This window comes from Chlorocebus sabaeus, chromosome 20 (assembly GCF_047675955.1).
Source record: "Chlorocebus sabaeus isolate Y175 chromosome 20, mChlSab1.0.hap1, whole genome shotgun sequence".
NCBI classification, from domain to species: Eukaryota; Metazoa; Chordata; class Mammalia; order Primates; family Cercopithecidae; genus Chlorocebus; species Chlorocebus sabaeus.
This window is the reverse complement of record NC_132923.1, coordinates 125,658,434-125,671,848: the sequence shown is the minus strand read 5'-3', so window position 1 is coordinate 125,671,848 and position 13,415 is coordinate 125,658,434. Positions and strand designations below refer to the sequence as shown.

At 43.5% G+C, this 13,415-nt stretch overlaps 1 protein-coding gene across 2 annotated transcripts in view; it reads right to left on the bottom strand.

Moving 5' to 3' along the window:
* MTOR (mechanistic target of rapamycin kinase) overlaps positions 1–13,415 on the bottom strand; it is a 151,745-nt gene that overhangs the window by 35,726 nt on the left and 102,604 nt on the right. For both annotated transcript variants that reach the window (XR_012089784.1, XM_007980575.3), the window contains exons 31-34: positions 8,334–8,434; positions 4,797–4,912; positions 3,216–3,293; positions 2,900–3,007 (exon numbers count right to left, since the gene is read on the bottom strand). Coding sequence is in view for 1 of the 2 variants with exons in the window: in XM_007980575.3 (XP_007978766.1) it covers positions 2,900–3,007; positions 3,216–3,293; positions 4,797–4,912; positions 8,334–8,434 (403 nt within the window). In the remaining variant the exon portion in view is untranslated. The remainder of the gene's footprint in view (positions 1–2,899; positions 3,008–3,215; positions 3,294–4,796; positions 4,913–8,333; positions 8,435–13,415) is intronic.

The following is a 13,415-nucleotide window of genomic DNA, read 5'->3' as shown; positions in this document are numbered from 1 at the left end:
CTTTCTGGTTGAAGATGACTATCACTGACAAAGAAATTAAATTTAAAATGTATCATCCAAAGTTCAAAAATGAATTAAATGTAAATAAGTTTAAATAACTTTCAAGTGACATTGTTTTTAAGTTGGTGGCATTTATATTTCTGAAGTTATTAAAGCCTCAACCTCCGTTAAGACTTCTGAAAAAACAAAAGACTGTTGAGATACCCTGTATGTTGGCATCTTAGATTCTTTCTTCTTCATTTCTACTTGTCTGAGATAAAAAAGTATACACAGAAGGGGAAATGCTTCATTCAGTTACACTTAGAAATTATTCTTCTTTCTTTTTTTTGACAGGGTCTCACTCTGTCACTCAGGCTGGAGTACACTGGTGCAATCACGGCTCACTGCAGCCGCAACCTCCCAGGTTCAAGCGATCCTCCCACCTCAACCTCCTGAGTAGCTGGGACTATGGGCGCACAGCACATCTGGCTAATTTTTGTATTTTTTGAAGAGACGGAGTTTTGCCATGTTGCCAAGGCTGGTTTCCAACTCCTGGGCTTAAGCTATCTGCCCGCCTCAACCTCCCAAAGTGCTGGGATTATATGTGGGATTGCTCTTGTTGCCCAGGCTGGGGTGCAGTGGTGCGATCTCGGCTCACTGCAACCTCTGCCTCCCGGGTTCAAGCGATTCTCCTGCCTCAGCCTCCTAAGTAGCTGGAACTACAAGTGCATGCCACCACGCCTGGCTAATTTTTGTATTTTTAGTAGATACAGGGTTTTGCCATGTTGGCCAGCCTGGTCTTGAACTCCTGACCTCAAGCGATCCGCCTGCCTCAGCCTCCCAAAGAGCTCGGATTGCAGGCATAAGCTACCATGCCTAGCCAAGTGAACTCCTTTTTCACCCTTGTTGATAAGAAGTCAGACTCAGAAGGGGAGTTCCTGAGATCTGCTGTTTCATGGTAAATTCCATGAACCCATGGAGCTGAACTCCGCGGACATAAACTTAAAAGTCTAGCAACAATGATCTCAGGCTTTTAGCCATGATAAGATGCAGTCTGAGCCTGACTGGAGAACCCAAGGCAAGAAGAGACCCAGTGCCAGTAATGCTGACCTCTCTAACTGCCCTATGGGAGGGTCTTAGGAACCAAAAGCATTGTGCAACTCCAAAGAAAAGTAACAAACACGTATTTTTCCACTACTATAATACTGGTTGGGGATTTTAATTTAAATGATTTGACCACAAAATGGCAGTTTTCTAGCCCCAGCAGTTCATTTGACAGCAAGCCATCCACAAGAGCCAAATTTCCACTATAAATGTAATGCTTTATTTTCAGGCCTTGGACTACAATTTTCCATCCCATGAAGTGTGACAACAATGATTTAGAAAGTTAAAATAACAGAAAAAAAGTACATTGAGTGATTGTTTTTTGTTACTTCTCACCAACAGTTAGGTCCTCCCAGATGCTGAAATAATTTGGCCTCCCGTAAGCCAAAAAGCATCTTGCTGCCTCAAGATAGGAAAGTCACGAAGGCTTAAGGTGGTAACAGTGTCCTGGACCCAGTAAAGTCAGACAGGCATCTCTCTTCCCAGGACTCATTCCATGCATCCCCTCCCCTCCAAGTCTATATTTGGATCAAGTCCCACTTGTCAGACTGTCAGAAGGTTCATCAGATCTCTGCTGTAGAAACTCTTTATTATAGGCATTTCAAAGAACTGGGGTGTGTACAAATTAAGTGGGAAATGCTTATTTGTGGAATTCTTTCTGGTGCCCAGGAGACAATTTTCCATCAAAACATTCACTGGGCATTTCATAATTACTAATAAAACATGTAAAAGAACTGTATGTGCTCATTTCAGAGCCATAAATGACTGTATTCATAGATGTTCCCATGCCCATTGCTCTCTCCTTTCCAGGGGAATGTGCCCTGAACTTCCTAGGCAGGAATGCAGTTTGGAGTGAGAGGGTTTTGTCACAGCCTACTGAGACGCCTGAAGCACAAACTTCGACTGGTCTGAAGCGAGAATTTGGAATTAGGTGGGGATCTAGTTGAGAGGAAATGTCTTATAATTGGGGGGATGGATTATGATAGGCAGGGAGACAAATGGTTTCTGGAGTGGTAAAGGCTTTCTCTCTTTTTTTCTTTTGCTGATGAACTTCCTATCTTACCCACTCAAGGAATGGGAGAACTGGCCATCCTTCCCAGAACACTTAAGACTCCTGACTCCCAGAACTGGAGTGACAGTTCCTCATGTTAAAATGATCAGAATGTGATAATGAAAATACTGATGGAGGACTTGGGAAAGCTTCTCTACAAGGGGAAACTGCAGTGGAAAAAAGTCTCAATGCAGGCAACAGGATGACTCTGACCTAAGTAACTATCAACAGGAGGAGTTGGCCAATGAGAACCTAAGGCAACCCCATCTGAAAAGCTAGTGCGGGTGGTCTGCAAGTATAGTTAGAACAGTGGTTCTTAGCTTTGGCTTGTGGAATCATCTGGGGGAACCTGAAAAGATACTGATCCTGAGTCTCTCCCCAGAAATTTAATTGGCCTGGGGAATAGCCTGGGCATCAGGACTTTAAAAAGCTTTCCAGGTGATTCTACTGTGCTGCTAAAGTTGAGAACCAATGATTTTGAGATTATGATTCCTGACTGGTCACAGGTGTCACTTATTAAAAAACATTTTTTTTAATTCCTAGAGGAGAGAGTAAGAAGAGACGGGAAAATTGGTCATTCTCTCACAGCTTAAACTTAGATGAGGAGCATTTGAGTATTCTGCTTTGTATGCAAGCCAAGCAACACACTGGTGGAGGAGGCAGGAAAAGCAAGTTGAGTAAGAGAGGGAGTGGAGGGGGGCACTCTCCCAGGTCCTGGAAGGGGCAGGGGTAGGCGGGTGAACTGGGGCTTTCTACCAAGCTCACCTGCAGTCTCTCCCACCAGATCTGGCGGATGATCTCTCGTCGCTCGGGGACAAGTTTGTACTGGATAACCTCCTCCAGCTCGGACAGCATGTGGCAAGAAACCATGGCCTGATGGAAGCAAATCACATTCCAAACTAATTACTGCACAAACAATCCAAAAGACAGGATTTAAATCATTCCTTCTGGTGTCAGGGTATCTGCCGATCAGAGAAAACAGGCATGTTTCCAGCAGCCTGTGAGTTCTCAATAGCCCATTCTGAAAAAAGTATGGAAATAAGCCTCAAAAATGACAATGTGCAGAATAGTTGACACTTACCCCATATGCCCGACTGTAACTCTCTCCTGCCATCGCAGTTAATTCAGCATCCAGCAGGTCCCTGGCCTTGTCAATGCACTAGAAGAGAAACAACCCTTGGGACTGAGCTCTGGACTTGGGAGCTTAGGGTTATTTTAGGGCACCCCAACTAGCTACAGAAGTTATCTGTCTCACTTAAATTCCAGGGATGAAGAGAGAAATTTGCTGAAGAAAGGCATTTTCCCAGAAGTGAATGGCTTGAGAGGAGGTATTATCCAATTTCTCATCAAAGACAGAAATGCGTGGCATCCAAAACTTTAACATCTATCTAAGGTAATATACACAATCTTAGGTGGCAAGGGCATGGGAATGAGGGCTGTAAAACTGAATCATGGGTTCTTGCATCTCAAGAGGACATAATTGGGGATCTACCTTTTTTTTCTGAGGCACAGTCTCACTCTGTCACCCAGACTGGAGTGCAGTGGCGTGATCTTGGCTCACTGTAGTCTCCACCTCCCAGGTTCAAGCGATTCTCCTGCCTCAGCCTCCCAAGTAGCTGGGATGCTGGGACTACAGGTGCCCGCCACCATGCCCAGCTAATTTTTGTATTTTTAGTAGAGATAGGGTTTCGCCATGTTGGGCAAGCTGGTCTCGAATTCCTGGTCTCAAGTGATTCGTCCACCTTGGCCTACCAAAGTGCTGGGATTATAGGTGTGAGCCACTGTGCCCAGCCTGGGGATCTACCCTCTTTTAACTTTTCCTTGCTGGGCATGTTTATGAAAATAGATTCTGCACACACTTCAATGGCCCCAGGTGGTAGCTCTGGCTTCCAAGCACCCTCTGTCCTTATTAGGGAGTGCCTCTGAAATTGGCAGAGATGCCCAATCCTGTGCATGTGAACGGGAGCTCTTGTGTCTCTGACAGAGACAACCAACATCTTGGTTCTCATCACACAGATGAGAGCCTGGAGGATGCCACAGCACTACAGTTTGAGTTTCCTCTGTGCCATCAATTAAAAATCCCTCATGCAGAGCTTTTCCTGTTTTTGAATGTTTAAGGTTAATTATAGTGTCCCAATGCCTTAAGTGCTCAGATCATTTACCAGGGCACCTCATTTAGTCTTGTGTCTCACAGGGTGGATGGGATTACTTCATTATTTCATTCTGCAAGTCAGCACACTATTTGCAAATAAGTACTAGCTTCCTTGGAAGGTAATCAATGTGTGACATGCCTGCATGGCCAGAAGACCCTTGTGACTGATTTCTGCCGCACAGTGAGACTGCTGGCTCTCTGACTCCTATCTTTTGGTGAAATACAGCTTCTCTCTACAGCAAGGGATGTAACGATGACCCAACAAGCTAACTCCAAAAGCAACTGAGACAGCAGCTTCCAGAACACATTTATCCCCCTCAGAACAAAAAGTATCCCCAGCAGACCTGCTGGCAGTCTTCTGAGTGCAATGCATCAAAACCATTCAAATGCACTCACAAAGCCAAGTAAACATCAGACCTGAAGTATAATAGCTATTTACTGAAGCTCCGTGTGCTCAGAAGCACTACAATCTTTTCCTTGCTGAGAGATCTGGGTGCATGCAGTTTTTACCTGTTGTGCCAAGGAGAAGAGGTCCTGATGCAGTGCCAGCACAGCTCTATAAAATGCTCCATCATGGGTGTCCCGAGGGATCATACAGGTGTATTCTTCCATGCTGTCCCACTGACCTATACACAAACACACACACACACACACACACACAAAGCATCAAGGGGGTTGGCTGGTTGGGCTAAAGGCAGCATCTCAAATAGGTCTTACCATTGTTACTTTCCTTTAGCTTGGGATACAAACAAGACAAATGCACTTGAGCCTCATGTACCAAAATCCTGCAGAGCCCCTATACACACTATGCAGGTTGACTTAACAAAAAAAAAAAGCCACATCTCTCTCCTAAACACAGGACTCCATGGCTGCCCAGGGAGCATCTTGACAGATGAGGGGGGAAGTGCATGAGTGTGAAGTCTGCACATCAAGTGGGCTGAATGCAGCACCTCATTATCCTAGAGAACTCTCTCAGGTTTCTCCAGGTGAAACAAAATTGCTTTCTTCCCTACTAGTGAGGCAGCTCACAGTTCAATAGTATGTTGGGAAATTACATTTTCCTCTAAACAATTGAAAATAGCCATTACACAGATGATAGGGGATAGGATTAGACACACAGCTTGCCCATTTCATTCTGGCAACATCTTTGCCTCAGGAGGGAGGAGATAAATATTGTAAGCAACTCCATTATAACAAAAAGCCGGGCTAGGTCACAGCACAGTGGTCTCTGTGTCATGTTAGACTGGGGAAATGGCTGCATCCGGGAAGAGGTATTTACTTCTCCTGGTGGAGTGAATATGTATCAAATGCCAGGATTTCCAAGACCATCTGCAGAAAAGATATCAGCTTCATTAGCTGCAAACTGCAGGGCTGCCAATTTTACAAGGCATTTTCCTGCCTCTCACTCCAGACCATCGGCTCATCCATTCTCTATGCCTCTGGGCACAAGCAAATAGCTAACGATGACTCCTCAGGAAGCAATTTGTTTTTGAAAAATGTTCCGGATCTAGCCCAGAGCTCATGAAAGGAAAGGGTATAAGCTCTGTGACTCAAGAGGGACAGAAGAGGAGAATGGAGGTAGAAGGTTATGTAACTTTCCTCTGGGCTCCACAGGTGAAGCTTTTCACCAGGGACGTTCTACATATCCTTTCCCTTCTTATCAAGACCACCTCTGGAACAGATATTGATAGTCCTCTTAGCTGGGGCCCAGTGTCAGAAATTGACATGTCTGCAGGGATTGAGAGGAAATCTGTTTTAAAATACTCTGGGAGTAGGAGTGAGGTGGGTAAGAATTGGGCAGCAAAGAGGAGAACAGAGACAATAAATGGTGAAAATGTTTGTAATTGCTAGAAAAGGTGATGGGCAGATAGGGGTTTATTATACTATAATCTTCACTGTTATATATATTGGGAAAGTTCTAAACTATAAGTTAAGAAATATGAATAAAAGGAGATAGACAACTGTCTTCTCCCTTTACTCCTGCTTGGGATAAAAACATGACATGGGGAGCTCCAGCAACCATGCTGGATCATGTGAACTTTAAAATGGAGGCATGGGCTGAGCGTGCAAAGCAGCAATCTGGAAAAAGGCTAATGATAATAGAGCCAAAATACTAGTCTGGAAATGTTTACCTCTAGATTTCATTTATAAGAGAGGAAAATAAATCATTATCTTGCTTTAGGCAACCAAAGCCAAATCCTACTGTGGTATAAGACAAAATATGTTTGATCTTTGTCCCTAGTGCCTGGTATAGAGCTATCAAAAACCCTTTGCATTTCCTGAGTGATAGAAGTGTTCTTTATTATTCATAATGAGCCCCTACTGATTATGCTGATAAGGTAGAATAGTTTAAGAAAAAATTTATTTATTGAGAAGGTCAACTATAGAGACGACTTTAGGCATAGCAGGATGCAGGAACCTAGAGAGAGTTCTCTTCATCTCTCTTTAAAACAAAAAAATGAGGGCCACCCGCAGTGGCTCAAGCCTGTAATTCCAGCACTTTGGGAGGCCGAGGCGGATGGATCACGAGATCAGGAGTTCAAGCAGCCTGGCCAACATGGTGAAACCCTGTCTCTACTAAAAATACAAAAATTAGCTGGGCGTGGTAGTGGTGCCTGGAATCCCAGCTACTCAGAGGGCTGAGGCAGAGAATTGTTTGAACCCGGGAGGTTGCAGTGAACCAAGATCGTGCCACTGCACTCCAGCCTGGGCGATAGAGTGAGACTCTATCTCAAAAAAAAAAAAAAAAAAAAAAAAAATTGTGTGTGTATATATATATACATACATATATATGTATACATGTATACATATATGTGTGTATATATGTGTGTGTGTGTGTATATATATACACACACATATAAAATTGGTAGAGATGGAGTGTCACTAGATTGCCCAGGCTGGTCTCAAACTCCCGGGCTCAAGTGATCCTCCACCCAAGCCTCACAGAGTGCTGAGATTACAGGTGTGAGTCACCACACCCAGTCTCCTCGTCTCTTGTTTCTGCTTTCAACTGCAAAGGTAAATGGAGACAGAGAGATGCATACCCTAATACCCTGCTGAATGTGTGGGCGTAGGACCCCACTAACCTTGCAGAATATCCAAGCCTATTGCCAAAGAGATTGGTTCGCTAAGTAGCATGTGACTTAAGCTTTGCCTAACATTGTCTCTCCCTCCTTCTCCCCTTCCAGGATGGGGCTGGTTACCAGAAAGACCAAGTAATTACCAGGTTTGAACTTTCAGCCCTGTCCACTGACATCCAGGAAAGGTGAAGAGGTTGAAAATTAAAGGCAATAAAAACTCTTGAACAACGAGCTTCCAGGTTGATGAAGGTGCTGGGAGGGTGATGGTAAACCCCAGTACCACACAGGACATAAACTTCTGCACTCTAGACCCTTCTAGACCTTCCCTCATTGTATCTGTTCATCTGTATCTTGTATAATACCCTTTATAGGAAACCAGTACATGTAAGTAAAAGTGTTTCCTTTTGTTCTGTGCGCTGTCCTACCAAATTATCACACCTGTGGAGGAGAGTTATGTTAACCCTGATTTACAGCTGGTCAGTGAGAAACACAAGTCACAACCTGGAACTTGTGATTGGCATCTGAAGTGGGGCAGTATTTTGGGGTGAGCCCTTAACCTGTGGGATCTGATGCTATTTCCAAGTAGACAGTGTCAGAAATAAACTACCTGACACCCCATTGGTGTCTGCTGACAATGGCTTGGTGTATGGGGAAAAGCATCTGGCATCAGTATTCTGTGTGAGTGTGCTAAGTGTATATTTCTCACCCACTAAATCTCAATTTTGATTTTGTGCACTCTTTTCCTTGGCCTTCCAACGAAGATCCAATTTTCCCCATGTCCAACAAGTTCATAAAAATCATCAGGTAGAAAGGACAGATGAAAGGTGTAGAAGTAGGTGGATACAGACTGTTTTTACACTTCCACAGACCTGGATCTCCACCTAGAGCCAGCGCCTTACTCTTCTGATGCGAGCCCCTAGCCTCACTCACCCCATTCTTGATGGAGTGCCTGTGAGGGAAGCTTTACCTAAACCCCATGCAGCTGCAGCAGCCATCCGGGCCATCTTGGCTTGGGTCTCATCATTAACCAGGGTCCACTTTTCACAGCACTGCTGGTGGAGTTGACCCCTGAAGGAAATGAATTATACAGTCAGATTAATCCAAATCTCCTTAAACTACCAATCTTCCTCTCCTGCCCCTTGGGTTAGTTGAGGACTACACAGGAACTGGACCCCTTTAATAAAAAAGCACATTCTACCAGGTCACATAATAGATAATGAATGGGCTATTTGTTGTTTCTATGATCTAGTGTTCATAATTTGTCTGGGTGAGTTTATCAAGGATAGGAACCATGTCTAACTCTGTGATATGAAATGTCCTGAACATCTGGCTCCCTTCATAAATATTAAATAACTTCTCTCCTATGCCAAAGAATTCTGGGCTCTTTCCCTTTGGCAGGCCTACAGAGAAGGCAATCTGAAGAGACGCATCTGGACATTCATTTTGGGCTCAAAGCTATAGGGAGAACTGGCTCCTAAAAGTATTATACAAATGGTTTCAGTCTGAAATGAAACCCAGATGAAATCAATCTGTACAGAAGAAAGGCTCTACAATGGTCACATCTACAGAAAGCTAGATGCTGCTTATTCTCAGAATTTTGCACAATTAACTGAATGTGAAGGAGGACTATGAGATATTGAGATATAAATGGTGCTTAAGACACCCCAACAAACAAAGAGAATGCGGAAGCCCTAGAATAAGGTCTTGCTATTGACTGTTGAAACTCCCTCTCATGTTTCGCTTCTCAATAAAAAGAAATAAACTCTGCTATTATGCAAATCCGAGCCCTTGATTTCATATGAGTTTCAAGATGCAGCTAGGAGACTCCTTAATTTTTCCTGCTTTCTGAAAGACATGCTGCAGGATGATTTAACTTGGCACTGGAGGTGTAGTCACGAGGAAGGGCACAAGTTCTAAGTGGCCCAGGTCAGAAGCCTCATGGAACATGAGCTGCTCTCTACTCTAAGGTGGTGGAGGAGGGCAGGGATAAAGAGGCTGAAGTCAATCCCTGCAGAAGGAATCTAGGCTGAGCTCACCAAGAAGCTGATTGTGGACCATGTCAGGAGAGGTACTCAGGGCCATTATCCAGCATTGCAGTACGGCGGATATTAACTTTGTCGTCTCTCTGGCACATGATCAAGGGAACCAGGGACATAAGCACTCTGGCTCAATACAGAGCTGAGACCAAAAAGAAGAACTGGTGGCCATGATGCCCTATACACTTACTGAAGCTCCATTACGGGAGCAGGATAAACCTCTGTGTTGGTTTCCTGCCACTGAGACTTATAAATCTTCACTCCTAGGCCCTGCTAGGGGTTCCCTTAGTGCAGTAGTTCTCAAACGAAGTGTATCAGAATTCCCTAGAAGGCTCCTTCAGATGGCTGGGCTCCACTCTCTGAGTTTCTGACTCATTAGTGTTGGGGTAGGGGCTGAGAATGTGCATTTGTAACAAGTTTCTATGTGACGCCAAAGTTGCTGGACCAGGGGCCACAGTTTGAGAACCACTGGCTTAGAGCAGAGGCACAGCTCATCTGCACAGCGTATTTTTATAACGATCCTGACTAGAGGTAGGAGAGAAAGCTGCATGATCTCCAAATGGTCCTTCCAATTCTATAATTCAAAATTTACAGCTGGTGAACACAAGTAACTTGGATGAATGCATCCTCCATGCAAGCTGTCCCTCCTAACTCAGCCTTCCTCTACTATTTTGTTAGGATCAGCTGATTCTGTGCCACAGGACCAAGGATGTAATTTTTTTTTTCATCTAGAGCAGGAAGCAAGTTCAGTGCTGAAATCCCACAAACTGTTACAAGAGACAAAGCAGGGAGCAACGTAGGAACAGCAACTCGGAAAGGCAAGCCCTAGCAGTGAACCTCGCACTGCCTTCACCATGTAGCTGTGTGGGAACAGCTGTCAGAACCTGGTCAGTACACAGACAACAGCTCTGCTCTTCCACAAACATTTGTTACAAAAAATAACGCAGAATATACTGAGTCCTGCCTCTCAAAGGCGGTTGGGTGGGGGGCAAAACCAAATAAATAAAAAACACGAGACTGTTTATGGGGCAACAACTAGGATAGTTGTTGCTTTCTGATACCTTTTACTACACACAGGGAGGACTGGGTAAAAGGTGCACCCTCTGGGACTTTGATTTTCTCACCTAGTGTTGGGGCAAAAAACGCAGAAAGTGTAGCACATATACTAAAATTGGAACGATACAAAATTGGAACGATATAGAGAAGATTAGCATGGTCCCTGAAGATTTAAAATGAACAAAAAGTTTAGGAAGTATTCTTTCATTTGGAATGGCTCCATGGCTCCTCTTAGGGTTGAAGGCCTATGATCTCACTCCCGAGGAATCTGTTCTCAGTGACTAGAGGCTCTGTGGGAACAGTGTGAGGAGGGGGTTCACTTTAGTTCACTTTGGCTACAGGTGTGGCTGTCCGCACCATAGGGCTGGGCGGGGCGGCGGGTGGGGATTGCCTAGCTCTCACAGCCTCCTGGAGGCAGACAAGCACAGGGAAAACGGGAAGGGTCTCTGCTCACTGGTAACTCCAGGACATTCCGGATGCCACCTCTGACGAACATCTGCCTCAGGCATGTTCAGGATATACGCACAAAATAAATTTAGAAATTGTACTCTAAACACAGTTGACTGAATAAACCGTATCAGAAACCTGCATATGATCAGGAAAAATATTCTGCTTCTTTCATCTCATTTTAAAATTTCTTTTAGTCTCCCACATTCTTAAATCCTTTGGTCAGCATTACTAGCCACTTATGCTTTATAGATAATTATAAAACTCGAAAGAACCCAAGAGATCAGAGGTATTTGGGACTGAGAACGGCAGTATCAGGAGATCGGTATCACTCAGCTTGGTCATCTCAACTTCTGTGAGCCTCAGTTTCTTCAACTATAACACAAAGGAACTGCAGGAAACCACATCACAAGTCTCTTCCAATGCATCCAATCTGTTCCTACTAACCCAGCTAGGAAAAGTGGTCCTCTTTAATGTGAAAGGAGAGGAGTAGAAGGGGAAGGGGCCAGGAGAGGTTTCGAGAAGGAAGAAACAGTGCAGAGGATTTCAAAAGTAGAAAAAGGAGCAGAAGAAGAGGGCAATTCAAAGAACGGAACAAATGAATGTGGGATTTGGAGAAAAGTGAATAATTTGGCCAGAGCTCAGATTATGAGAGAAGGGTTCATTGAGAAATGTGCTGAACAAGCGGGCTGGTGCCACAATAGGAAAGACTTTGAATGCCAGGCTGTGATATTTATATGTAAATCCAATGGCAACAGTCAAACACTTAAGTATTTTAGGAATTGATTAGAGTTGAATTTTAAGAACACTTCCATCCCGTTTTATCTTTCCCATAACAAGATATGATTATATGACAGCTGATCTGAAAGTAGAAAAACTGTTTTTGAAATGATGTGGCTAATTCTTATTAACATACTTTTCTTTTGCCTTAGATCAGTGTTGTCCAGTAGAGCTTTCTGTGATGATGGAAAAGTTATCTATGTGCACTGTCCAATATAGCAGCCACTGGCCACATGTGGCTACTGAACACCTAAAATGTGGTATGACTGAGGAACTGAATTTCACATTTTATTTAATTTAAAAATAGCCATAAGGCCGGATGCAGTGGCTCACGCCTGTAATTCCAGAACTTTGGCAGGCTGAGGCAGGTGGGTTTCTTGAGATCGGGAGTTTGAGACCAGCCAGGACAATATGGCGAAACCCCATCTCTATTAAAAATACAAACATTAGCCGGGAGAGGTGGTGCACGCCTGTAATCCCAGCTACTCGGGAGACTGGGGCAGGAAAATCACTTGACCCTGGGAGGTGAAGGTTGCAGTGAGCTGAAATCACAGCACTGCACTCCAGCCTGGGTGACAGAGTGAGACTCCATCTCAAAAAGGAAAAAAAAAAGCCACATATGGCTAGAGGCTACCATATTGGACAATACAGCTTTAGATACTTGTTGGACTAAAAACAACAGCAGCAGCAACTTTAGTTACATAAATGAATAAAGCAGATTTGAAAGGATATGCTTCCTCAACTTATTGAGGTAAATGAATATGGAGTTTTTGTTGTCGTTGTTGTTGCCCAGACTAGTGTCAAACTTCTGGGCTCAAGCAATCTGCCCGCCTTAGCCTCCCAAAGTTTTGGGATTACAGGTATCAGCCACCACACCCAGCCTTTTAATGTTAATTTATAAAAATAAATAACACTTTTGAATCTTCTTAATGATGGTTAAATCAGACAAGCCACTTTCAAATAATTTTAGAGTATTATCTCTCTCTCTATATATATATGATCCAATGCCTAAGGCTAAATTCACTGACATTAAATTTTCATGCAAAACATTATAACATCTTCTATCTTGGGGATGTAGTAATAACTTTATATTAAGAAATAACGGCCAACCTTTGCAACATAGTGAGACTCTATCTCTACAAAAAATAATTTTAATAATTTAAAAAAGTTAGCCAGGCATGGTGGTGCATTTCTGTAGTTCCTTCTACTCAGGAGGCTGAGGCGGGAGGATTGCTTGAGTCCAGGAGTTCAAGACCATAGTGAGCTATAATCACACCTCTGCACTCCACTGAGAGATAGATTAAAATCCTGCCTCTTAAAAAAAAAAAAAAAAAAAAAAAAAAGGCTGCATACAGTGGCTTATACCTGTAATCCTAGCACTTTGGAAGGCCAAAGAGGGAGGATGGCTTGAACCCCAGGAGTTCAAAACCAGCCTAGACTGCACTGTGAGATCCTGTCTCTACAAAAAATTTAAAAAATTAGCCAACTGGGTGGTATGTGCCTGTAGTCCCAGCTACGAGGGAGGCTAAGGTAGTACAGAAAGACTGCATGTAGTGAAAGATCATTCTTTTAGAAGGCTTACTTTGATTTTGTACAATATTCTTAAACTTTCCAAGGTAGAAATGTCTAAACAAATAAAAGTTTGCCTATATTAAATAGACTCGATTTATTGATATGATAAAATATCACACAGCTATTAAAAAAATGAGGCAGTAGCTCTGTAGATGCTG